General features: G+C 42.5%; 1 protein-coding gene across 1 annotated transcript in view; it reads left to right on the plus strand.

Moving 5' to 3' along the window:
• The first annotated feature begins 3,160 nt into the window (after nt 1-3,160).
• RASEF (RAS and EF-hand domain containing) overlaps nt 3,161-24,251 on the plus strand; it is a 58,905-nt gene continuing 37,814 nt past the window's right edge. Inside the window, 3 exon segments of the mRNA XM_044265822.1 lie at nt 3,161-3,176; nt 3,179-3,454; nt 3,457-3,580. Coding sequence (XP_044121757.1) covers nt 3,161-3,176; nt 3,179-3,454; nt 3,457-3,580 — 416 coding nt within the window.

Below are 24,251 nucleotides of genomic sequence, written 5' to 3' on the forward strand. Positions count from 1 at the left end.
CCAACTCTTCCACGAAGGCTGGGAAATGGTTTAGTTAGACAGAGGAGGGGAAAATTAAGTTCGATATACACATTTTGTGACAATAATAAGGAGCTATTATGCTAATTACATAATCAAGGGGATAGTAGGAGCGCTGATGGGAATCTAAAGGGAGAGGTTTTGGGTATATGAAGTAGGACCAGAGGACTCTGAATGTCCAGATGAAGAGTTAACCCTTGGTTCTCTTTTTATTAGTGGAACCTCTGGGAATTTATGAGCTAGGATGTAGGTTTTCTTAACCATTATTGACATTTTTTGGCAGATAACTCTTTGTCATGGGAAGCTAGCCCTGTGTATGACAAGATGCTTTGCAGCATCTCTGGTCTCTACCTACTAGAAGTTAGTAGCATCTTTCCCTTGACAAATTGTGGCAACCAATAATGTCTCCAAACATTGCCAGATGTCTCCTGGGTAACAAAATTATCACAGATTGAGAATAACTGAGTTCTAGGTGACAGAATAATTGGTTATTAAAAGGACTGTTCAATGGTGGTTGTGTAGAATGAACAGAAAAAGGTCGGCAGGACAGGAACCTAAGAGAATGTCTTAGAGACTACCCCAGTACTTTAAGTATGATACAGTGTTACAGTAAGGGCCCCTAATAAAGGACAAGTCCCTCTCTCTGTGATCTTGTATAGTTCCTTCCCACATTGAGGGTATGCTGGCTTGCCTTGTTGGCCATGTTGGCTTTGCTGGCCATGTTGGCTTGTCTTGATCAATGGAATTCCAGCAACTATGACATAAGCTGAGGCTTGAAAAGCATTTGTGCATTGGGATTTAGCCTCTTGGAACATTGCCCCCACATAACAAAGCCCATGCTAGCCTTTTGAAGACATATGGTCCCCCTAACAACCAACACCAACTTCCAGATATGAGTGAGGCCTTCTAACACCATGCAGCCACAGTGAAACCACCATGACTACATAACCTTAGGCAAGCCTGCAGAAAAACTACCTACCCAACCCTGTCTGAGTTAATGACCATGAAATTATGAACAAATGAAATGGTTGTTGTTTTAAATCACTAAGTGATTGTTGTGTTGTTATGCAGTGGTAGATCACTTAGACTGGGTTTGGAGTAGATCATTACCACAGGAAATGAAAAGATATGTACACAAGACATTTGCAAGGATCTGTATTTCTTGATGACTTTTCAGTAAAGAGACTCAGTGAAAGGGCAAAGCAGGTAAAAAAATACAAGAATTTAGAAACTGAGGGCAATGGTCAAAGTGAATTCAGGAATGAAGTTGCAGGAGCAGTCTTGAAGAAGGCACTTCTGTCTAAGCAGTTAAAAAATTAACTCTTCTATTTTGAAAACTACAGATATTTAGTAATTACTAAGTATAATGATAATAATACTTCAAAGGTTTAGTTTAACAAGTCTATTTCTGAAGCTTTAAGGGCATCATGCAGCTAGGCACTCCTTCCCTTATATGGAAAAATCAATCTTTAGAATAAATAGGAAAGCACATAAACTCAAAATCAATAATAACTTATATTGCAATAATGATAAAATTCATTTTGATGTGTTAGCTGTCCACGCGAATGGAACTATATTCACTTAGTAATTAGACTGCTAAGATCAGGGCCTCTAATGGAATGCCTGTCATAATTTACCAGTTAAATTTATAGATGATAATTATCAGTGATATTTATGACTTGATAGATGCTGAGCATTGACTCTGTTTATTGTACTATTCAAGAATTAACGGTTCCTCAGATGGTTAGCACTTAGTCTTATGTTTAAGAACACCAGCCTGGAGGGATGTCTGTCAAATCCCTTACTTTATTTTAATCATAATAAAAAAAAAGTAATAAGCAATGAAGAAAATCCAGAATGAGATAAAAATGGAAATACAGAGCCATAACTAAAAGAAATGGCTGTACATAAAGTCTAAAGCGTGGAGGGAATGGATAATGTAAATAAAGTAAAAATAACCCAAATGCATTTTCACAGGCTATTAGAATCACTGGCAGGAACATATGCATAAGTCACATGACAGAGTGAGGAGGGTCTCTTGGAAACAGGGTAAGATTGAAAAAAAGAAAGATCAAAATGATTGAATTTTTAAGATCTTGTACCCATTAAGCAGTCAGTATTAAAGAACCAACCGCACTGCTGAAATAAGTTTAAAATCAAAGGGTAACATGCACTTGGACATAAGATTTCCCTAAGATTTATCTAAAACAAAACAAAACAAAACAAAACAAAACCAAAAACACCTTAGTTTTTAACTATCGCTGCCTGCCAAAGGATTTTGATTACTAATTCTTTCTCAGGTTGTGGAGACTAGGACTGAGAAAAATTATTCGGATGCAGGGATCTGGGAGATCTATGTGATTTCTGATGTGTATTAACCAGTTTGAACTTAACATTGGGAGGACATGCATTAAGGAAAGCCAGTAAAATCAGAAAATGGGGTGTTCTGGTAAATTTCGTAGATTAGTTTGCAAAAAAACTTGTTAATGCAGACGTTTATCAATGTTCCCGAATTACAAGAGACTGAAATACGCATAACGTTAACCAACTTGGAGTCCTACCCCTATCTTGCTTTGCTCTTTTTGTCCAGGTAGCTTTGCACTCTCCCGCTAGCTCTTGGCTTTACATGAGCAACCAGTGTTTTACTCCAAAGACCCTGGCAAAGACTGCTGCAGCCTGGTTCTGGCCGGGTGTCCCAAGTCCAAGAGATCCCACCCTTGCTTCACAGGCTGGAGCCTGGCACAGAAGGTACAGCGACTCCAGAGGTGTGGGAGCCCGAGCGAGGCGCCCCTCCTACCTGGCTGCGCCGAGCCGCGCCCAGCGGAAAGTGTGAGAGCCACTCCGCGGGCGCTCAACCTCAATCTGCAGCGGCTGCTGCTCTGCAGTGTGCGGCGTCCGGCTCTCCGCGGGAAACGGCTGCGTGCGGGACCAGCGTTTGAGCGCCCCGCCCCCGGCCCGCGCAGGCGCCCCCCCGCCCCCGCCCGGACATTCCCGCAAGCGGCCCAACCAGCCGGAAGATGCTGACTTGGCCCGGCTCCCAGCGGCAGCAGGTGGCCCCGGACTTCCCGCCATCACCGCTGCTCTGGCTGGCCGCGCGCTTGGTCGCGCCCTGGAGCCGGTTGGGCTACCCTCGCCGGGCGGGATGGAGGCGGACGGGAACGGGAGGAGCTGGCCCACCTGCGCTCGCTCTTCGCTGCCTGCCACGCGAACCGCTCGGGGCGCCTGGAGCGCGAGGAGTTCGGCGCGCTGTGCGCGGAGCTGCCTGTGCGGCCGGCCGACGCCGAGGCCGTGTTCCAGCGGCTAGACGCTGACCGCGACGGCGCCATCACCTTCCAGGAGTTCGCGCGAAGCTTCCCTAAGTTCTGCCGCTGGGGGCGGCACCGAGGCTGGGCTCCCTGGGAGCACGCGTCCGCCTCAGCCCAGGTGGGACCCGACCCCAGGACAGCCAAGAGGACGAGGGCGACGGGGACGCGCTGGCAGCCCCCTGGGGTCGGGCGAGCGCCGGCCAGGCTTGGCAGGACTTCCAGGCGCGACTTGGAGACGAGGCCGAATTCACCCCCAGGTGCGTGTGGGTTGGCGGGCGGGAGGTGGGGAGGGTGTTACCTGCGCTCACTGGTGCGCTGGCCTCTCCCTCTTAACCCGCAGAGTGAGCGGACCTACCGGACCCAGCTCTTCTTTCTGAGTTGCTTTTCTCCATCCAACTATTCCGAGGGGAGATCCCCTAGAGTTGAAGAAAGGGAGTGCGTTCAGAGTCAGGGTTTGGGGAGAAAGTTTCGCTTGCTCCCTTCTGATCCTTGCAAAAGTCACTTTATTAATTACCAGGGCCGCAGTGAAATCCGCAGCATCAAGAGTTTGTTCCCAGACAAAGTTTAGGAGCGCTCTCCAGATCTCATCGCACTTTCTAGTAAGGCCCCCACGGCTGCACCCCAGAGCTGTGAGCTGTGGATTGTCAAATTGGCGTCCCTGATATGTAATAGTTCTTGTATTTGTTGTTTTCCTACAACATAGAGGACGAAACATGTTGGGCATTTGTATTGGTTGGACTTACATACTCACTGATACCTACCATGTATTAGGCATTTTACAGAATTCGTTCATTTAATTTTTGCAACAACCCCGGGATGTGGATTTTCTCATTTCTAGTTGGAGAAATTTATAGACCTGTAAAACATTAAGGAACTTGACTGATTAATGAAAGAACAGGGATTTGATCCCATATGTTGTTGAACTGAAAAACTTTTATACAATGGAATAAATTGATAAAGTTATATAATAAATTCTCTATGGCTCTGACAGAAATGATATCAAGTTACTAACTTAATTCTCAGGGGGAAAGGAAATGCCTGCAGGGCCAGGCGTGGAAAGATGCTTAGGTTTTATGCAAGAGTAATTTGCATCTGTGCTTTCCTTCCTGTCATGGTGTGTCTTGAACTGCTGTATTCAATTCTTCCTCAGATGCTCTAAACATGTTAATGCTGTAAAATGTATTCCTGCTCTCTGTTTGGATTATGATTGAAAGGCAGCTTGCATATCTTAGACATAAAACTCAAAACCACACAGCCCTGGGAGGATCAGTGGTCTTGCTCACCCATCACAGCTTGAACCTGCTGGCTTGGGAGTTCCATCACCTCCTCCTCCCAGCTCCTCCCTCCTAGTTGTAAAACCGATCAAACTTCTGGTTTAAAAATATTAAACACGTTTGGGTTAAGCTCCCTAGTCATCAATATTGTGGTCTTAGAGAAGAAATAAGGTTGCACTGTAAAAGGATGAAAATGGTCTCTGGGATGTGTGTCAACTGACTCTTCAGTTGGTTTTTTTGTAGAAGATTGAAAGACTCCTTCCCCTAAAGGGGAATGTCTTCAGTGGTCAAGCGACTGTTAGCCTGAGCTAGGGAGGTGTAAATCTTCTGCCAGGGCAGGATGGCCATCACCACTTCCTGGTAACCTGGAATTAGGTCAGCCAACAGGTGAAACCACAGTGCACAAGGCAATGTGGTTATAGAAGAAGATTCAGGAAGGAAGATTGTACAAGGCCTGGAACACTCCATGAAGTGGGGAGAAAATGTTGGGTCAGAGAGAACAGACTTGTAATAACCTAGTCTGGCCAATTTTTTGTGCCGGGGTATTATGAAAGGGAGTTTTGTACCTAGTAGATACTTAATAAAGGTGCTCAGTAAATGTTTGCAAAATGAACAGAATAAACTGATGTTCTTGGATTCCTTGATTCATATACTGAGAATGCAGTTCATGGTATGTGTATTTTCTTTTTTTCTTTTGTTGATTCTCCTTTTTTTTTTTTTTTTTTTTAAATGTTCTGCTGTGACCTGGTCAACGTGTTCCAAGTTTGACAAGAAAGGAGGGAAATTTTGTGTGTGTGTGTGTGTGTGTATAAATATTTTACCGGGGTAGTGGGATGGCAAAACTCTCACCTCTAGTTGGACCTGAAGTTTTTCAGAGTTTTCTCAACTCCATCTTTTGCAGTTGTAAGTATTATCTATGAATTGATTTCACTTTGATAAATCAAGTTAGAACCGCATATTTTTCACAAACAGAATCACAAGGATCGGCTGGCACAAGTGCCACCCTGGATTTGTGTGTGGACACAGGTATGGCCACAGTGGCCAGAGCAGGGACAGACCCAGGCTGGTACTTGTAAGGTGACAGGCGTTAGTGTGATTGGTGACCTGCCAGGCAGGGCTAGGCTGCCACTGTTGTTCCGACACCAAAATCTATCCCCTTGACTCAGCTGTTTCTTTTGGTTTCTGATCTCCTCCCCCCAGCCCCATACACAGTTGAAGGGGAGGCTTTTCTATTGATCATGGAGAAACTGAATTTAATTGAGAAGAACCAAAACTACCCACTTGTGAGTGTGTATGGGTTGTCAAAAACAGTGTACTTCAGCATATTCGTGTAACTGTAGTGATGATTATAAAAATCAGGAGAAAAAACTCAGTGGCTGAACACCAATCCCACTTTAAGCAGCACATTTTTAAAACAAGTAGCTACAAGTAAGCAGATAGTTTCCACACTGGTCAGGGTTTCTTTTACATTTCCCCCTCTAGGGTTCCAAGTTAGCCCTTTCCAGTCTGATAGCCTTTTTCCCTAATAACATGGGTTATTTCCCTAACACGGGTTATTTCCCTAATAACACGGGTTGCTTCACGAACCCCCTTCTCTTCCATGATGTGCTTCCTTAGATGGGAAGGCAGAGGGCAGATTAGAGGCAGAGAAACAAACTCAGAGGTCTGGAGACGTGGAGCCGGAAGGGTGAGGGGAAGGGAAAGACAGAGGTCAACAGACAGATGGACAGACTGGATAGTGCCTCAATTTCCTGTCTTTCCACTGAACGAGTTCATTGCCATGAGCCACCTTGAGATGGAGGAGGCAAATCAGCTCTGCTCTACTTGATTTTAGCTCTTGAGTATCCTCCGAGTGTGAACATCTCGATGCTTTGGATGGTGTTTGTAGTATTTGAAGACACATTTTTCACTCAAGTGGCAGGAACATTATCTGGTGTTCATCCAAGGAGGTACAGATTTGTTCCAGCTTTGAGGCACGGCAGTGGGTTGGACCCCCAGTCCTGGAAGAGGATTAAGCGTGTTTTTGCCAATGTGTGATATTTACCTCTGGCTCTGGCTTTGGGATCTCTCAGTGTTCTAACAACATTCATTCCAGAATTCTCTGCTTTTTCTGGGTTCAGAAGTGGGGTCTTTATAAATACATATCTTCTAACTATTGTTGGTCTGCTGCTTTTCCTTTTTTCCTCTGGAGTGTATTCTCTACTATAATTCTGTGTGTCATTACCCCACTGCTGAGTAGAAGCAGCCAGTCTGTTGAGAAGACCACAGCTGTGCCTTGGACCTTATGAGCCTTGCTCCTGGGCTCTGCAGTAGTCTGTACATGGCTTGGTTTTTATGAGCTCTACTTGTTTGTGGTCCCTCCTGGTTTTGATATTTGAATTTTATCTCAAGGTAATGATTTCCTTTTGGCCTCCTGGCCCCAGAAACATGTTCTGGCCATTCGATCCTTGGAGGTATCTGTCTGGCTGGATGGTTAGGGGCCCTGCTCAGACTGTGAGGTTCAGTGTTTTGTTGTCAAGTTCTTGATAAGAGATGATTTATCCTGCCCTTATGGTGTGGGCACAAAGAAAGAGGCTTAAAGTGGGGTATCCTGGGAAGACTGCATTCCAGGAACCACAGACTGTTCTCTTAGCTGGCTTTTAACCTGACGTTTTGATTGACTCCTCTCCTAAATCACTGATCAAACTCATGGTCCTACTACTCCTGTCACTCTGAGAATGGAGACGTTTTTGCCTGCTTCTTCATTTCTGTCTGGGTTACATAATCTTAACTTCATTTGGAAAATGGAAGTAGCTGAATCAGGCTGATCTGCCCTGAATGGAGGTTTGGAGGCTGCCAGAAATGGGACCCTGTCGGGGATGAGAAAGAGATTCCAAAGCCTGGGGTTTTTTTCCTTCTAAAATGGTGTATAGAGTATACATTCTTGCTTCATGGGTAACTTGTTAAAGCTTAGGTAGCTCCCCATTGCAGTATGTAGTTGGACGGGAGAGATGGGAAGAGATCCCTCATCACGGATATTCAGGCTCCTTCTATCTGATGATACTAGTTTTATATCAGGTTGTAAAATAGAAAGCAAACACCATATTCCAGAGGAAAGTTGTCACGGGGGAATATATGTATGACACATGATCTCCTTATTAGTTCCTCAAAAAGGAATTCCATTGCTTCAACTTGTAAATTTTGGGGATTTCCCAAATTATAATTGCTTTTTGTCAGAGCAGTTATAAAAGGAGCACAGTGAATTTTGACCCTTAAGGGCTTTGTATGTCTTATGAAAAGATCTACAGATGCAGTAGTTTGAACATGTTTCTTCAGTTCTTTCTCTCATTCACCCAATGTGCCTGCCAATATCCTAGGCACAAGAGAGACTTTGTAGACTTGACCCTGACCTCCAATGAGCATATTGTCTCAATTTCTTAAGTAGATGGGGGTTGATACCTGAAGGACCTGGGGTTGCAGTATAATCAATGAAACTATACCTCCTGGTGCATAACCCATCCTATGCACATTTGTGAGTGGTTCTCAGATCAGGGGCTACAGACCTTTTGGGGTCTTTACACGTATATTTGGGAATCTTAGAATACTGTACGTTATTGTTTTTATTTTGATGAAATAAAATACAAACTAATTTGCACACATTTGGAATCATGTGGATGACTCGTGGCTTACAGAAACTCCCATGGTCATTGTAGCATTATTTACTGTAGCCAAGAGGTGGAAGCAATCTAAGCGCCCATTGACAGATGATTGGATATTTGATACCTACAATAGAATATCATACAGCTTTAAGAAATAAGGAATTCCTACAATAGGCATCATAGATGAATCTTGAAGAATTACACTAAGTGAAATAACCTAATCACAGAAGGACAAGTAACGCATGATTCTATTTATATGAAGTATCCTTAGTAGTCAAACTCTTGGAATGAGAAGTAGAAAGGTAGATGTAGGGACAAGGCGAGGGGAGAATGGGGAGTTGTTTGATGGGTATAGCATCTCGGTCATTCAGGATGAAAGGAGATTTGCTTTACAGTAATGTGTCAAAAGTAGTGTCTTGTAAAAGTTTTGTTAAGAAGGTAGATTTCCGGGGTGCCTGGGTGGCTCAGTGGGTTAACGCCTCTGCCTTTGTCTCAGGTCATGATCCCAGAGTTCTGGGTTTGAGCCCGAATTGGGCTCTCTGCTCAGTGGAGAGCCTACTTCCTCTTCTCTCTCTCTGCCTGCTTGTGATCTCTGTCTGTCAAATAAATGAATAAAATCCTTACAAATAAATAAATAATTAATTAAAAGAAGGTAGAGTTCCTGTATGTTTCTCACCACAAGAAAAAAACTTAAAAGAAATAGGAAATTTTTTTAAGAGATGAGAAATTGAGAAGGTACCAAAGTTCTATGTCTTAGCTTTTGTCTTTTGTTTTTGAGCTGTCCCAAGTACAGGCTCTTTCAAGTTTTGCCCCTTTAATGTACCCTTACTTGCTGTTTGTGGGTGAGCAAGCAGAAACCCTTGAGATAATGACACATTCTATTACTTATTCATTTAAAAGATTTTATTTATTTGAGAGAAAGAGCATGAGCGGGGGAGGGGGGCAGAGGGAGCAGGAGAGACAGACTCCCTACTGAGCAGAAAGCCTGATGTGGATTCAGGGCTCTGTCTCAGGACCCTGAGATCATGACCTGAGCCAAAGGCAGACACTTAACTGAATGAGTCACCCAGGCACCCTGAGATAATGACACATTTTAAGGGCACCATCCCTACACACAGACACACATATCAAGGGCAAGCACTCCCTTCAATTTTAATTTTTTAGAATTTAGTTTTGGGACATTTTATGAGAAGGTTCAACCATGAAATCCCATTGTGATTATTTACAATTATAAAATTATGGAGTGTGTTCAAGTGGCTGTTTTGTTATAGTGATGTCTTTGATCAAGAATGTTTTTTAAATGTCTGGATATAAAGCAAAAGACACAAGTGAGTTATTCATTCAAAATCCCACGAGCCAGGGTGAAAGTGTCGCCTGCTGTCAGCGGTGTCTGCCACTTCGAAATTCTTGCCTCCACAGACCAGAGTCACAGTCTGCTCTGGGCTGGGGTGGACGAATTCCAGAAGAGTCACCGGACATTTGCTTAGAATATCCATGTTTGAGGACATTCGTATGTCATGTTTTCTGACAGAAATGTTATAAACCAGTGTTAGTGTTTGTGATGCAAAATACCTTTTCTTTCCCTCCTCAGGGATACATGGCACAACACATAACTCCGTCTGGCAGATAGTGTTCGCTTGGGGATGTTAACAAATGAATTACAGTGCAGGCATTCTTGCTCGGACATGGTGCATGCATTCCTGAAAAATGTAATATTCTGCAAACACACAGGACATATGAAAAAAAAAAAAAAAAAGGATGGAGCTGACCACTCAGTATTGTATACCTTTGTAACCAGAGCACTCAAAAAAACAGTAACAATCCTAATAAGGTACTAGGACAATAAAAAAAAGTCATGTTAGAGTCTTAATAGACACAGAAATATAATAGTCTAGGAATCCTTGTAGATAGTTTTAAAAAATAAAAATACAGGATTTTGTAGTTAATTTTTTTGAAGATGAAGGGAGCTTGATGAGGAAGGTGTGTAGGTTGTGGCTGCTGAGTTATGGGTCGAAGGACAAAATGCATAAAGCTCTGAGAGAACCAAGACAAAGCACGTGGACAGCCTGTGCCAAAAGGAAGGCCCCATATCAAGTGGACGTTGTGTCCCACACTGTATTCACCTGCTGTCTGCTGCTTCAGTTTTGGGAATTGACGTGCATTTGGTGGCTGTTACTGGGTGGGAGGTGGAGGCACTGCATTAATATGTTGGGAAGTACAAGATCTACTTTAGCATCACTCACCTATGAGCTACTTAATGCTCTAGGAACACTATTGTGGCAGAGCAGTCCTGGTCTTGAGTATGGATTCATGAGGGGCTAGAGCAAGGCACAAAGCCAGGATCTTGAGTGAGGTTGGTTCCATGTATGTAGATTTGGAGTCTTTGTACTGGTGTAAAGGGATAATGCATCACCTTGCTGCTAATAGATTACAGTGAATAATCTGTCTCCAGGCCAGTGAAAATCTGGCAGTCCACAAAGGTCTGCATGTCTTTCAGATAGGTTGTTACACTCCTAATGAGCCCTGGCAACAATTAAAAATATTATGAGCTAGCTGAGCATTTGGGCCTTAAAAAGTGACCTACTCTGCCCAATGACACTTAAAGTTCTTGCTCAGCAACTGAAAAGTAATTCAGTTCTTATTGAATTCAATTTGTCACTTCACCATGTGTGTTTGTACAAGGAAACTTGAAGTGAAAATGCACGGAACCAATACAGAAGCATTGTCTTTTGATTGAAGGGAAAGGTCCTACTTTACATGCTCTCATTCTTCAGCTGCATGAGTGACCTCGTAGACCCTGAACAGTTTTCCTCAAAGACAGATGCTGATGCTTTTTCAGGAAATTTGTTGTCTTCTGGTTTTTATGTGGTTAATGGTATCATTCTGGTCCACCATGGTGGAGGCTAAATGTTGACAAACTTAAAAATATATATATTTTGTTTGGAATATTTTTAGATTTACAGAAAAATTGTGAGGACATTACAGAGTTCCCCTATTACATGTACCTACTTTCCCCCATGATTAGCATCTTGTATTGGTGCTGTACACTTGTCACAATCAGTGAACTGATATTGGTACATTAGTATTAATTTAAGTCCATAGTTTATTAATATTTCCTCAGTTTTCCCCCTAATGTCCTTTTTGTGCTCCAGCATCCTGTCCAGGACACCACATTCCATTCAGTTGTGGTGTCCTTGGGCTCCTCTCGGCAGTGACCACTGACAAACATTTTGAGCAAGTTACACATTTATCACCATCATTTTTGTAGAGAGGAAATTTGGTTCTTAACCTTTTTATTAAGCGTGCACCTTTGTTGTTCCTTGACGTCATGGTTTCCAGAAGGGTTTGTTGCAAAATAGTAAAGCATTACCATTCAACAAAATAACTAGTTACATACATTTAAGTTGTACTAACCTGGTTAAATTCCAGTAGCAGGAGCATTCCAGATACTTCCAATTGCTGTGTGGGAGGACGGTCCGACTTCTGTTTCCTGTACCTTGTGCCTCTGATTTCCTTTTTTCCCACTGATTTGGCCAAACAGGCACCTGGCAGAGAGTAGCACAATGGATGGTCACCCAGGCGGCCAGCAGGGCAGCCGTCCCCAGGCTTTCTCGTGCACCCTCTGAGGCCTGCGGACTTACCAGTCTCCAGCTTCTCTTATCCAAGTCTAATACGTTTTATCAGTGAGTATTCTATTCTGGCTCCTGAAAGCAAAAGCCTTGTTATGCTGTGTCTGAAAAGGGTCAGGAAAGGAGAGATGGGTTTATCACTGGTTGTCTTCCCATTTAGCCACGTGTTCATGAGAAGTTTTGCCACCGCAAGGGCGTGTCCTACGCTCCCGGGTAAAAGCTGGAGGTAAAAGGTGCAAATCCATGAGCTTCTCTTGGCTTATTGTAATGCAGCTGTTAATAATTTAATGCATAATTAGTATGGAGTTCAATAACAGTTAATAGTTATGTACTCTAAATGTAGCTTTTTCATGAGCATTTATCCAGAATTTTCCCTTTTTTTTTTTAAAGTCAAACTGGACAGAATACAGGACAACAGTATGAGATTGTCCTGGGTAAACCCAGGAAGGAGACAGATGTCATCTAAAGAAAAATTTTGTACAGGAACTGATGTGGCACTCTTTTCTTCCCAACTCCTATATTTCTTACCAAAACAGAAATTTTCTGTGTAAATATACCAACTTGCACTAACATTACTAGATTGTGCCTACATTAAACTTGACTCCAGGTAAACTGATAGAAGAGAAATACCGGGAGATTGAATGTGAATTCTCAGTACTCTTAAGTAAAGAGGTACCTATTCTCACGTGTGTGTGTACACATAGAGAGCACACTGACAGTGTGGTGTCCATATACAAATATAAATTGATGTGCACGTAGGGGCAGGATGTGACCAAAGCCCTGTTTCCTTGTATACAGAAGGCTAGACATGCACTGCCCCATCCTTGTTACTGTGCTCAGGGCCTTCCTTATGTTAACAGACTATTTGGCCCTTGGCCTGTTTGTGTAAATAATGTTTGATGGGAACACAGTTAAGCTTAGTCATTTGTGTGTTGTCTGTGTTTGTTTTCATGCTACAGTGGCAGTGTTGAGTATTGGCAACAGAAATTGTAAATATTTTCTGACTGGTGCTTTACAAACTAAGACTTTTACTGACCCCTTCTTTTGGACTACTTGGACCCGTTCCAATATGGGTGGGTGTGACACCCCCCCCCCCCAAAAAAAAAGTAGTCCTTGGACACCAGCAAGGTGTTCAAGAATTCAGCTCAATTCTGACACTGTCTACTTGGAGAGAGCATCAGATTCCATAGGTCCTACAGCACTGCCCCATCCCCCAGTTCAGACACCAGTCCCAAGCCCCAGGCTGTTATGTGTGCTTCCGACTGACTGGAGGTTCCAACACTCTCCTCCTTAAGTTCAGTTAATTCACTAGAGAGGCTCACAGATCTCAGGGAGACATCTACTTACATTTACCACTTTATTAAAGGGTAAAGGCCGAGTATGGTATAGCCGTATGAAGAGATACACAGAATGAGGTGCTGACCAGAGGAGTTTCTGTCCTCATGGAGTCTGGGGCCTGGCTCAGCGGCACATGAATTGTTCTGGTTTCCCAACTATGGAAGCTCTCCCAAAAGGACCAAAAAGATATTCTTTTGGGTTTTATATGGAGGGTTCATTATGTAGTCATGATAAGCTAAGTTGTCGGCCATTGGCTGATTCAACCTCCAGCCCCTCTCCCCTCCCTGAAGGTCAGGGTGTGGAGTAGGGGACTGAAAGTTTCAACCTTTAATCACACGGTTGGTCCTCCTGGCAACTATCCACCTCTTTGGCGGGGGGATGTCTAAAAATCACCTTCATTAATAAAGAGAGTCCAGTTTCACTCTTACGACTTTGGAAGTTTTTAGGAATTGTGGATGAAGACCATATATGTCTAAGAATTGCATTTTGGGTCATCTGAATGACCAAATATGTATGTCTCATAAATCATGCTATCATACCCTCGGACTGTGAGCTTCGAGGACTGACTTCAGCCATGACCCAATTTTCATTTCTCAGTTTTCCCTGCACTGGCTCTGGTAAGACAACATTTCTGTCCATGAAGTTTCCACACCACGCTGCTTTCTCCCTTTTGACTCTTTCCCCAAAACACAACCCAGAGATACACAGGAGATAAATACCTACTTCTTTCTAACTCATTAGGGCAGAGGAGTCAAGAGCATTAACAGATCGTGGTGATGGCCATCATTTATCAGTTCCCTACAATGTGCCTGGATTGTGTGTGCTTCGGTCCAGGTGAATTACGTTATGTGGAAGCTTCTATCACTTTCCTCACTTTATGTCTGAGGAAAGTGAATGAAGCGCAGGAGGCTAAGTGTTTTGCCCTGGTTCGCAAAGCCAGGATGTGAGGAGGAAGCATTTGATCTAGCCAGGCCATTACACTTCCCCCAGGCATTATTCACTCCTGACTGAAGCAGCCCTCAGCGGGGTGCAGTGTGCCCTCCCCAAACCTCTAGCACCATGCCTCTTGCTGTTTCTGTCTTCCTCCCTCCACTGGCAAACTCCCAGTAACTAAATGTCAGTGATTTCAAATAGGAAGCAATTTGCAATTTGAAACATTTCTAGACTTTGAATCATCTCCCAGGGAGTTTCCATTTTAAAATCTTGGCGGGAATGCTACCCATCTAAGTACTTCGGGAAGTAAAATACGTCTCCAGGCCATGGGAATCCTGAAAGAATGTTACCTGTGGGAGATGTATTTGGGCAGGGGGCCTGGGTGCGGCACTGGTGGTTGAACACCTGGGCTGGACCATCTTCTGAGCAGCAGCAGAGCAGAGCCAAGGAAGGCCCAGGCCACTGGACTGGCTTGTCTCTGTGGGATGGTGGAACCAAGCTGAAGAGACCATTATTTTCTCTAGAAGGGAGAGTCAGGTAATCACTTTGTGACTGAGTTAATGACAAGCAAGAGCTTTTGTGAGAACACAGACCAGAATCACTTCCAGTTAGAGGCGGCTGGCGTCAGGCCGATGGTGGGCAGAGAGGCACACACAGCACACCGTGTCTGGAAGGAAAGACGTGAACTTCACAAAGAGAGCTACTGCCACCCTGTTGTAGGGGCAGAGCTAGATTTAGTTGTTGGCATTTATTTTCTAGTTAGTTGGGGCTTGTTCTGAAAATATGTGTACTATGTAATAAAAGTATGTTTTGAAGTCAGTAACTTTTATCTAACGTGTGTGGGAGTAAAAGGATAAGCCTTTCCACTTACTGACAAATGACAGTATGGTTGGCTCAGGGCATCTAGAAAGAGCAGCTGGTGTCACCTGAGTAGGAATATACCCATTTTTCTTACCACAAAAGAGAAATAAACTGTCAGATTAAAAAAAAAAAGAAAGAAAAGAAAAATGTTTATTTTTAGAGTAGCTTTAGGTTTGTAGAAGAATTAAGAGGAAGGTACAGAGATTTCCCATATCCCTGTGCCCCCCACCTTCACAGCCTCCCCCATCATCAGCACACCCTTATCAGAATGATATATTTGTTACAATTGATAAACCTATATTTAACTATCCAAATTCCTTATTTTACATTAGGGTTCACTCATGTACATTATATGGGTTTAGGCAAAGGTAAAGTGATGCATACCCATTATCATATTATCTTACAGAGTATTTTCATTGCCCTAAAATTCCTCTGTATTTCACCTGTTCATCCTATCCCCTCCCCTCCTGTCCCTGGAAACTACTGATCTCTTACTGTTTAAATCCAAGTTTAATCCTGTTTAATCCTGCAAAAATCCAAGTTTTGCATTTTCCAGAATGTCATAGAGTTGAAATTATGTAGTATGTAATCTTTTCAGATTGGTTTCTTTTGCATAGTAATATGCACTTAAAGTTTCTCTATATCTTCTCATGGCTTGGTAGCTCATTTTTCAAGTGTTGGTTAATATTTCCTCATCTGGATGTACCATAGTTTACCTACTCACCCCACTGAAGAACATCTTGGTTGCTGCCCAGTTTTGGCGGTTATGACCAAAGTGGCTGTACCTGTTCATATGCATGTTTTTGTGCTGACATAAGTTTTCATCTCCTTTGGATAAACACCAAAGTTGGATAAACTTTGGATTGCTGGACTGTGTGGTTAAGAGAAAATTTGGTCTCTTAAGAAATTGTCACGCTGTCCTCCTAAGTGACTACCATTTTGCATTCCTGACAGCAATGAATGAGAGTTCCTGTTGCTCCACATCCTCACCAGCATTTGATGTTGTCATGTTCTGGAATTTGGCCATTATAATAGGTATGTGGTGCTATCTCATTTTTTTAATTTTCATTTCCCTGATGCCATATAATGTGGAGCATTTTTTCATATGCTTGTCCTCTGTATATCTTCTTTGTTGAAGTGTCCATTAAGGTATTTGACCCATTTTTTTAATCAGCTTGTTTGTTATTGTTGAGTTTTAAGGATTTTGGGGGGGTATATTTTAGATGACAGTTCTATCTTTTACAGATGTTTCCTCCAGTCTGTGGCTTATCCTCTCATTTTCTTGCCATTGTCTTTCAAAGAGCAGTTTTTAATTTTAATGAAGTCTAGCTTATCAATTCTTTTTCTCATGGATTATGCTTTTGGTGTTGTATCTAAGAAGTTGTCACCATACCCATGGTCATCTAGGTTTTCTCCTTATCTTCTAGAAGTTTTATAGTTTTTCATTTTATGTTTAGGTCTATGATCCATTCTGACTTCATTTTGATGAATGATTTAATTTTTGTGTCTGTATTTGTTCTTTTTCAAGAGGAAGCCCAGTTGTTCTAGCACCATTTGTTGAAAAGACTATCTTTGCTCCTGTGTTACCTTTGCTCCTTTGTCAAATATCTGTTGACTGTATTCAGGTGGGTCTCTTTATGGGCTCTCTATTCTGTTAAGGTGATCTGTTTGTGTGATCAGATTCTAATTGTCTACAATTTTACATATTCTGTAGCAAAGAAAAGTCAAAGTTCATGAAAACTTCTGAAGTTGTACGTTTCTGGATTCAGTGACACTGGACTTAGATTTATTTTTATACCCCCACAGGCTTGTTGCAAAATCCTGTGCTTATTTTTATGCTTCAGCCAAAAGTTTATAAAGATAGGAGTATTGGGGGCACCTGGGTGGCTTAGTGGGTTAAAACCTCTGCCTTCGGCTCGTTCATGATCCCAGAGTCCTGGGATCGAGCCCCACATTGGGCGCCCTGCTCAGCAGGGAGCCTGCTTCTTCCTCTCTCTCTCTGCCTGCCTCTCTACCTACTTGTAATCTCTGCGTGTCAAATAAATAAATAAAATCTTAAAAAAAAAAAAAAAAAGATGGGAGTAGTTAAGATGCAGACTTGATCAAGTCATTGTTTCCATGTAACACTCCCAGTGGCCTCCCACCCTCTCAATAACTGTCTCCTCCCATGTCTTTGCTGTGCCTTCTGGCTCCTGCTGACTTCTAACCCACGTCCACGTCTGATGCTGTTGCCGCCTCCCCTGCTCCTGGCTGTCCAGACCCACCAGCTTCTTCTGGTTACAGGAGTGGCTGCCTTACCTGTGTGCACTCCCCCGCCCCCCTCAACACACATCCTGCCCCTTCAGCCTGTGGTTACTGGTGCCTGGGATTGGCCACCACCCCCTTACCCCTTTCCCACTGGCTGCCTAATTGACAACTACTCATCCCTCAGACCCCAAGTGCTGGTCATGTTCCCCTGTCTATACTGCCAGAATATCTTGTACTTAATCTTCATGGTGGATCTAATGGGGAAAAAAACCCAGTCTGTTTCTTAGCATTTTACTTCCAGGATCTAGCATCCATGCCTTAGGTGGCATGGATGTTTTAATTTCCTGCACTCAGATGGTGGGGTCATAATGTCAGTTTTCTTATGCCAGATGCTAGTGTAGGATGATGCAGATATTGATACTTTATACTGTTAGCTTTTGTTCATAGAAAACTGTCTTGAGTTTTAGATCTAATTGACTTATGCTTGAGTGACTACGTTAGCCGCCTAATTTAACGCTTAGTGCCGCGAGACTCGGGATCTAAGAGACACTTTTCCTAACGATCTTACTGGGTCACCGTGTTCCTTAGTGTGCAGTGGCATTATCTGTGCTCGACTATTGCCCAGAGGTGTCTGTAGAGCTGAGGTGTCCAGGCATTCTCAGTACACTATTCCGGTGTATACATGTTGATGTAGATATATCTGTATATGATAAGTGTCAATCCTGTGAAAATATGTCACCCTTTTATAATTTAGATACATCCTAAGTGGACCTGTTTTTCTTCTAAGTTTATGTAATAGCCTTTTCAGCCTCAGTGGGAATATTTGTGACTTAAAATGCTTATTTCCCCCAGACCATTGTAAAATTCTAAGTAGTGAATTGTTCATTGGTAACTATCCACCCCCACTGTCTTACTGTCTTTTTTCTTTCTTTTTTTTTTAAAGCATCTTTTTTTAAAAATTTTTTATTTTCAGCATAACAGTATTCATTATTTTTGCACCACACCCAATGCTCCATGCAATCTATGCCCTCTATAATACCCACCACCTGGTACACTGACCTCCTACCCCCCCCCCCCCGCCCCTTCAAAACCCTCAGATTGTTTTTCAGAGTCCATAGTCTCTCATGGTTCACCTCCTCTTCCAATTTCCCCCAACTCCCTTCTCCTCTCTATCTCCCCATGTTCTCCATGCTATTTGTTATGCTCCACAAATAAGTGAAACCATATGATAATTGACTCTCTCTGCTTGACTTATTTCACTCAGCATAATCTCTTCCAGTCCCATCCATGTTGCTACAAAAGTTGGGTATTCATCCTTTCTGATGGAGGCATAATACTCCATAGTGTATGGACCACATCTTCCTTATCCATTCGTCCGTTGAAGGGCATCTCGGTTCTTTCCACAGTTTGGCGACCGTGGCCATTGCTGCTATAAACATTGGGGTACAGATGGCCCTTCTTTTCACTACATCTGTATCTTTGGGGTAAATACCCAGTAGTGGAATGGCAGGGTCATAGGGAAGTTCTATTTTTAATTTCTTGAGGAATCTCCACACTGTTCTCCAAAGAGCTGCACCAACTTGCATTCCCACCAACAGTGGAAGAGGGTTCCCCTTTTTGCACATCCCCTCCAACACATGTTGTTTCCTGTCTTGCTAATTGTGGCCATTCTAACTGGTGTAAGGTGATATCTCAATGTAGTTTTTTTTTTTTAAAGATTTATTTATTTATTTATTTGACTGGCAGAGATTACAAGTAGGCAGGGAGGCAGGCAGAGAGAGGAGGAAGCAGGCTCCCCACTGAGCAGAGAGACCGACCTGGGGCTCGATCCCAGGACCCTGGGATCATGACCTGACCCCAAGGCAGAGGCTTTAACCCACTGAGCCACCCAGGCGCCCTCTCAATGTAGTTTTAATTTGAATCTCCCTGATGGCTAGTGATGATGAACTTTTTCTCATGTGTCTGATAGCCATTTGTATGTCTTGATTGGAGAAGTGTCTGTTCATATCTTCCGCCCATTTTTTGATATGTTTGCCTGTTTCGTGTGTGTTGAGTTTGAGGAGTTCATTATAGATCCTGGATATCAACCTTTTGTCTGTACTGTCATTTGCAAATATCTTCTCCCATTCTGTGGGTTGCCTCTTTGTTTTTTGGACTGTTTCCTTTGCTGTGAAGAAGCTTTTGATCTTGATGAAGTCCCAAAAGTTCATTTTCGCTTTTGTTTCCTTTGCCTTTGGAGACATATCTTGAATGAAGTTGCTGTAGCTGATATTGAAGAGATTACTGCCTATGTTCTCCTCTAGGATTTTGATGGATTCCTGGCACACGTTAAGGTCTTTTATCCATTTTGAGTTTATCTTTGTGTACGGTGTAAGAGAATGGTCGAGTTTCATTCTTCTACATATAGCTGCCCAGTTTTCCCAGCACCATTTATTGAAGAGACTGTCTTTTATCCACTGTATATTTTTTCCTGCTTTGTCGAAGATCATTTGACCATAGAGATGAGGGTCCATATCTGGGTGCTCTACTCTGTTCCACTGGTCTGTGTATCTGTTTTTATGCCAGTACCATGCTGTCTTGGTGATCACAGCTTTGTAGTAAAGCTTGAAATCAGGTAACGTGATGCCCCCCATTTTATTTTTGTTTTTCAGTATTTCTTTAGTGATTCGGGGTCTCTTCTGATTCCATACAAATTTCTGGATTATTTGCTCCAGCTCTTTGAAGAATACTGGTGGAATTTTGATCGTAATAGCATTAAAAGTATAGATGGCTGTAGTCACTATAGACATTTTAACAATGTTTATTCTTCCGATCCAAGAGCATGGAATGGTCTTCCATCTTTTTGTGTCTTCTTCAATTTCTTTCATGAGTGTTCTGTAGTTCTTCGAGTACAGATCCTTTACCTCTTTGGTTAGGTTTATTCCCAGGTATCTTATGGTTCTTGGTGCAGAAGGAAAACTTCCTGACTCTTTTTATGAAGCCAGCATTACCCTGATCCCCAAACCAGGCAAAGACCCTACCAAAAAGGAGAATTTCAGACCAATATCACTGATGAATATGGATGCTAAGATTCTCAACAAGATCCTAGCAAACAGGATCCAACAGCACATTAAAAAGATTATCCACCGTGACCATGTGGGATTCATCCCTGGGCTGCGAGGATGGTTCAACATTCACAAATCAATGTGATAGAACAAATTAATAAGAGAAGAGAGAAGAACCACATGGTCCTCTCAATTGATGCAGAAGAAGCATTTGACAAAATCCAACATCCGTTCCTGATTAAAACGTTTCAAAGTATAGGGATAGAGGGAACATTCCTGAACTTCATCAAATCTATCTATGAAAGACCCACACAAATATCATCCTCAATGGGAAATAGCCTGCAGCCTTCCCGTTGAGATCAGGAACACGACAAGGATGCCCACTCTCACCACTCTTGTTCCACATAGTATTAGAAGTCCTAGCAACAGCAATCAGACAACAAAGAGAAATAAAAGGTACCCAAATTGGCAATGAAGAAGTCAAACTCTCTCTCTTCGCAGATGACATGATTCTTTATATGGAAAACCCAAAAGACTGCACCCCCAAAGTACTAGAACTCATACAACAATTCAGCAACGTGGCAGGATACAAAGTCAATGTACAGAAATCAGTGGCTTTTTATACACTAATAACAAAGCATCTTGTAATTTATGAGCTGAGATGCATAGGTTCAGATTTTTTTAATTTAAAATTTTTTTATTTAAATGCAGTTCATTAACACATAATGTATTATTATTATTATTTTTTTAAGATTTATTTATTTATTTATTTAGTCAGAGAGAGGGAGAGAGAGCGAGCACAGGCAGACAGAGAGGCAGGCAGAGGCAGAGGAAGAATCAGGCTCCCTGCCCAGCAAGGAGCCCGATGTGGGACTCGATCCCAGGATGCTGGGATCATGACCTGAGCCGAAGGCAGCTGCTTAACCAACTGAGGCACTCAGGCGTCCCCACATAATGTATTATTGTTTCAGAGGTACAGGCCTGTGATTCATCAGTCTTATATAACACCCAGTGCTCATTACATCACATGTCCTCCTTAATGTCCAGCACCCTATTACCCTAGCCCTCCATCCCCTCCCCTCCAGCAAGCCTCAGTTTCTTTTCTATGATTAAGAGTCTCTTATGGTTTTTCTCCCTCTCTGGTTTTATCTTATATTTTTTATTCTCTTCCCCTATGACTCTGTTTTGCTTCTTAAATTCCACATAGGAGTGAGATCATATGATAATTGTCTTTCTCTGATTGACTTATTTCGCTTAGCACAATACCCTCTAGTCCCATCTACGTTGTTGCAAATAGAAAGATTTCTTTCTTTCTTTCTTTTTTTGATGGCTGCGTAATATTTTAGGCCCAGGTTTTAAACATCTAAATGTAATTGGTAATTTATGGTGTGTTTTTCTCTGATCTGTTTTTCTCTGATGTCTTTCTCTGCCTTTCATTCACTCTCTTCCTTCAGACATAAAGTAGATTATTTTTATTTATTTATTTATTTATTTTTATTATTATTTTTAAAGATTTTATTTATTTGACAGACAGAGATCACAAGCAGGCAGAGCAGCAGGCAGAGAGAGAGAGAGGAGGAAGAAGGCTCCCCGCGGAGCAGAAAGCCCGACACGGTGGTCAATCCCAGGACTCTGGGATCATGACCTGAGCCGAAGGCAGAGGCTTAACCCACTGAGCCACCCATGCGCCCCTAAAGTAGATTATTTTTAGTATTAGAGACTTTCTTGGCCCAGAAGGGTAGAGAATGTGTTGTCTTGATTGACTAAAACTTATGGCTTGACCCTTAATTTTTACCTAGTGTTTGTTAAATGTACCTGTAAGCCTCTCTGGGTGGTATTTGTGACCAAATGTAACTGCGTGAGATGAGGCCCCAGACTCAATGAATCAAAAGTGTTTTGGTCCTTGTCACCACAAGGCACGATTCTCAGTCCTCACATGTGCCACTTGGGGTCAGGCCAGAAGGAAACAGATCTGTGTGTGTGGTATTGTGCATTCTCTGCTTGCTTAACCTTTAATGCGGGGAGCAAGGACACTGGGGAGGCCATGCCTGTGGCACTCTTAGAAGCAGAACAAAGATTGTCTCGGCACCAAGTCTGTTGAGCAGAAGGACCGCGTGTGTTTAGCTGCTTGGGCAAGGCATAGCATTTCAAGTTCACAGAGAGGGACCAGGTATCATCTTTTGCTGCAGTAAGGTGTTTTCTTTAAATTTTTGTTTTGTTTTCTCCATCAGATGTCAGAATAGCCAAGTGTGTTCTGTTGGCTGTCTCTTGGCATAATCCACATGGTTCTCTAGTTTCACAGAAACAGACCACAGATATATGGGGGCTGGAGAGGGTGGAAGGAAACCTTACTGTCTGCAATAGTGCTTTCCAAACAAATAGCTGTAGGTAAACCGAATTTTATAAGATTACCTCATTTTAATCCTCATCATGCTGTCATCCTTTAAAGGAGACCCTTTGTACTGTGGACAATCCTTGCAGCAATAATGCATAGCCTCCTCCAAAGCAATTTTTAAAAAATCTTGTTATGTTAAGTTTTCTTTAGTGGAGACATGCCCTTGGGGCCCCTTAAGTCCGGTTCAGCATTTAGTTTCGGCACAAAGAGCTAGTTCTTCCGTGAGAAGCTGGACTCTGGAGCCAGATGGGCTGAGTTGGAATCCTGACTCTGCTACTAGGACAGTACTTAGCTGTCTCTGCCTCAGTTTCCTCTTTGGTAAACAGGATGCTGGTGATAACTTCTTTGTAGGGTTGCCATGAAGATTTAGTGACTAGTGGTGTAAATTCTGGATCACTGCCTGGACTACATATGTAAGGTGCCTAATAAGTGTCCGCCTCAGTATAGGATGCTTCCGAGTAGTCCTTTGTTCCCTGAGAGAGAGCGGGTCGGTGGTGCTAAAGATTTACCCTGGTCATAGAAGCTTTTACGTAGTCAAGAAGCTATCAAGGAAAAAGATGAGGAAGTAATTTAATCTGGAAGAGGATGATAAAAAAAGCCCAAAAACAAAATAGGAAACTATTATGCCAACCTTTTAAGTTCAAACTGAGTGTAACAAAGAAGTTCTAAGTCCTAGTGGCTTTACAAAATACAAACGTTTCTTTCTTGTATGTCATTCAGATTGAGGCGACCAGACAGCCCTGCTGAGCAGTTAAGCTCAGTGTGGTGATTGAGGAAGCCAAGCACATTCTCTCCCATAGTTTTGCCATATTGGAATTCTTCACTTCAGCTATGGGGATGAGGAAGAGAAATGCAGGGAGGTAGAGAAGGAGCGGGAAGGGGGATGGAGGGAGAGATGCTGAGAGAGAGAGAGAAAGAGGGAGAATATGAATGAATAGAAGCTCAGAATCTAAAGAAGGATTTTAGGGAACAAGTGTGGAAGTGGACAACATACTATTTCTGTTCCTGTTCCATTTACCAGAACTAGTCACATGACCCTCGTCTACCTGCCTGGGGTTCTGGGAAGTGTGCCCTCTAATAGGATAGATGAGTATTCATGTAGTCTATAGAACAATGATTAACCATATCACATATTTCTGCTAAAATATCTGGCAGATATTTTTCATAATACCATTTCTGAAACTATAATGTCAAGACCAGCAAAAGTTTTATAAATTATTATGTTTCTCTCTTATTTTTGAAACTTGGAGAAAGTCCTGAAATCTGGTGACCTGTACTTGTGAACATTTTGTTGTGCTGTTAGTCAAGAAGCAAGGACTCTAGGTGACAGTATCTTAACAGCCATCTCTAACAGGCAGGTTCCTATTAAGGAGAGAGTTTTTATGTTTTGTATCTTGCTGGTGATCAGTAACTGACAAAAGGCAAGAAGTTAAAGATTCTGTTATACATTGAAATTGCATGGAACAGTCCAAGAGTATTTTTGTTTTGTTTTGCTTACTGCTCCAGTTAATACAGCTCACTATTGCAACTAGTGTTTGTATTCAGCTCTGATGAGAAGGATGATGGCCG

The sequence above is a fragment of the Neovison vison genome, chromosome 9 (assembly GCF_020171115.1).
Source record: "Neovison vison isolate M4711 chromosome 9, ASM_NN_V1, whole genome shotgun sequence".
Classification (NCBI taxonomy): Eukaryota; Metazoa; Chordata; class Mammalia; order Carnivora; family Mustelidae; genus Neogale; species Neogale vison.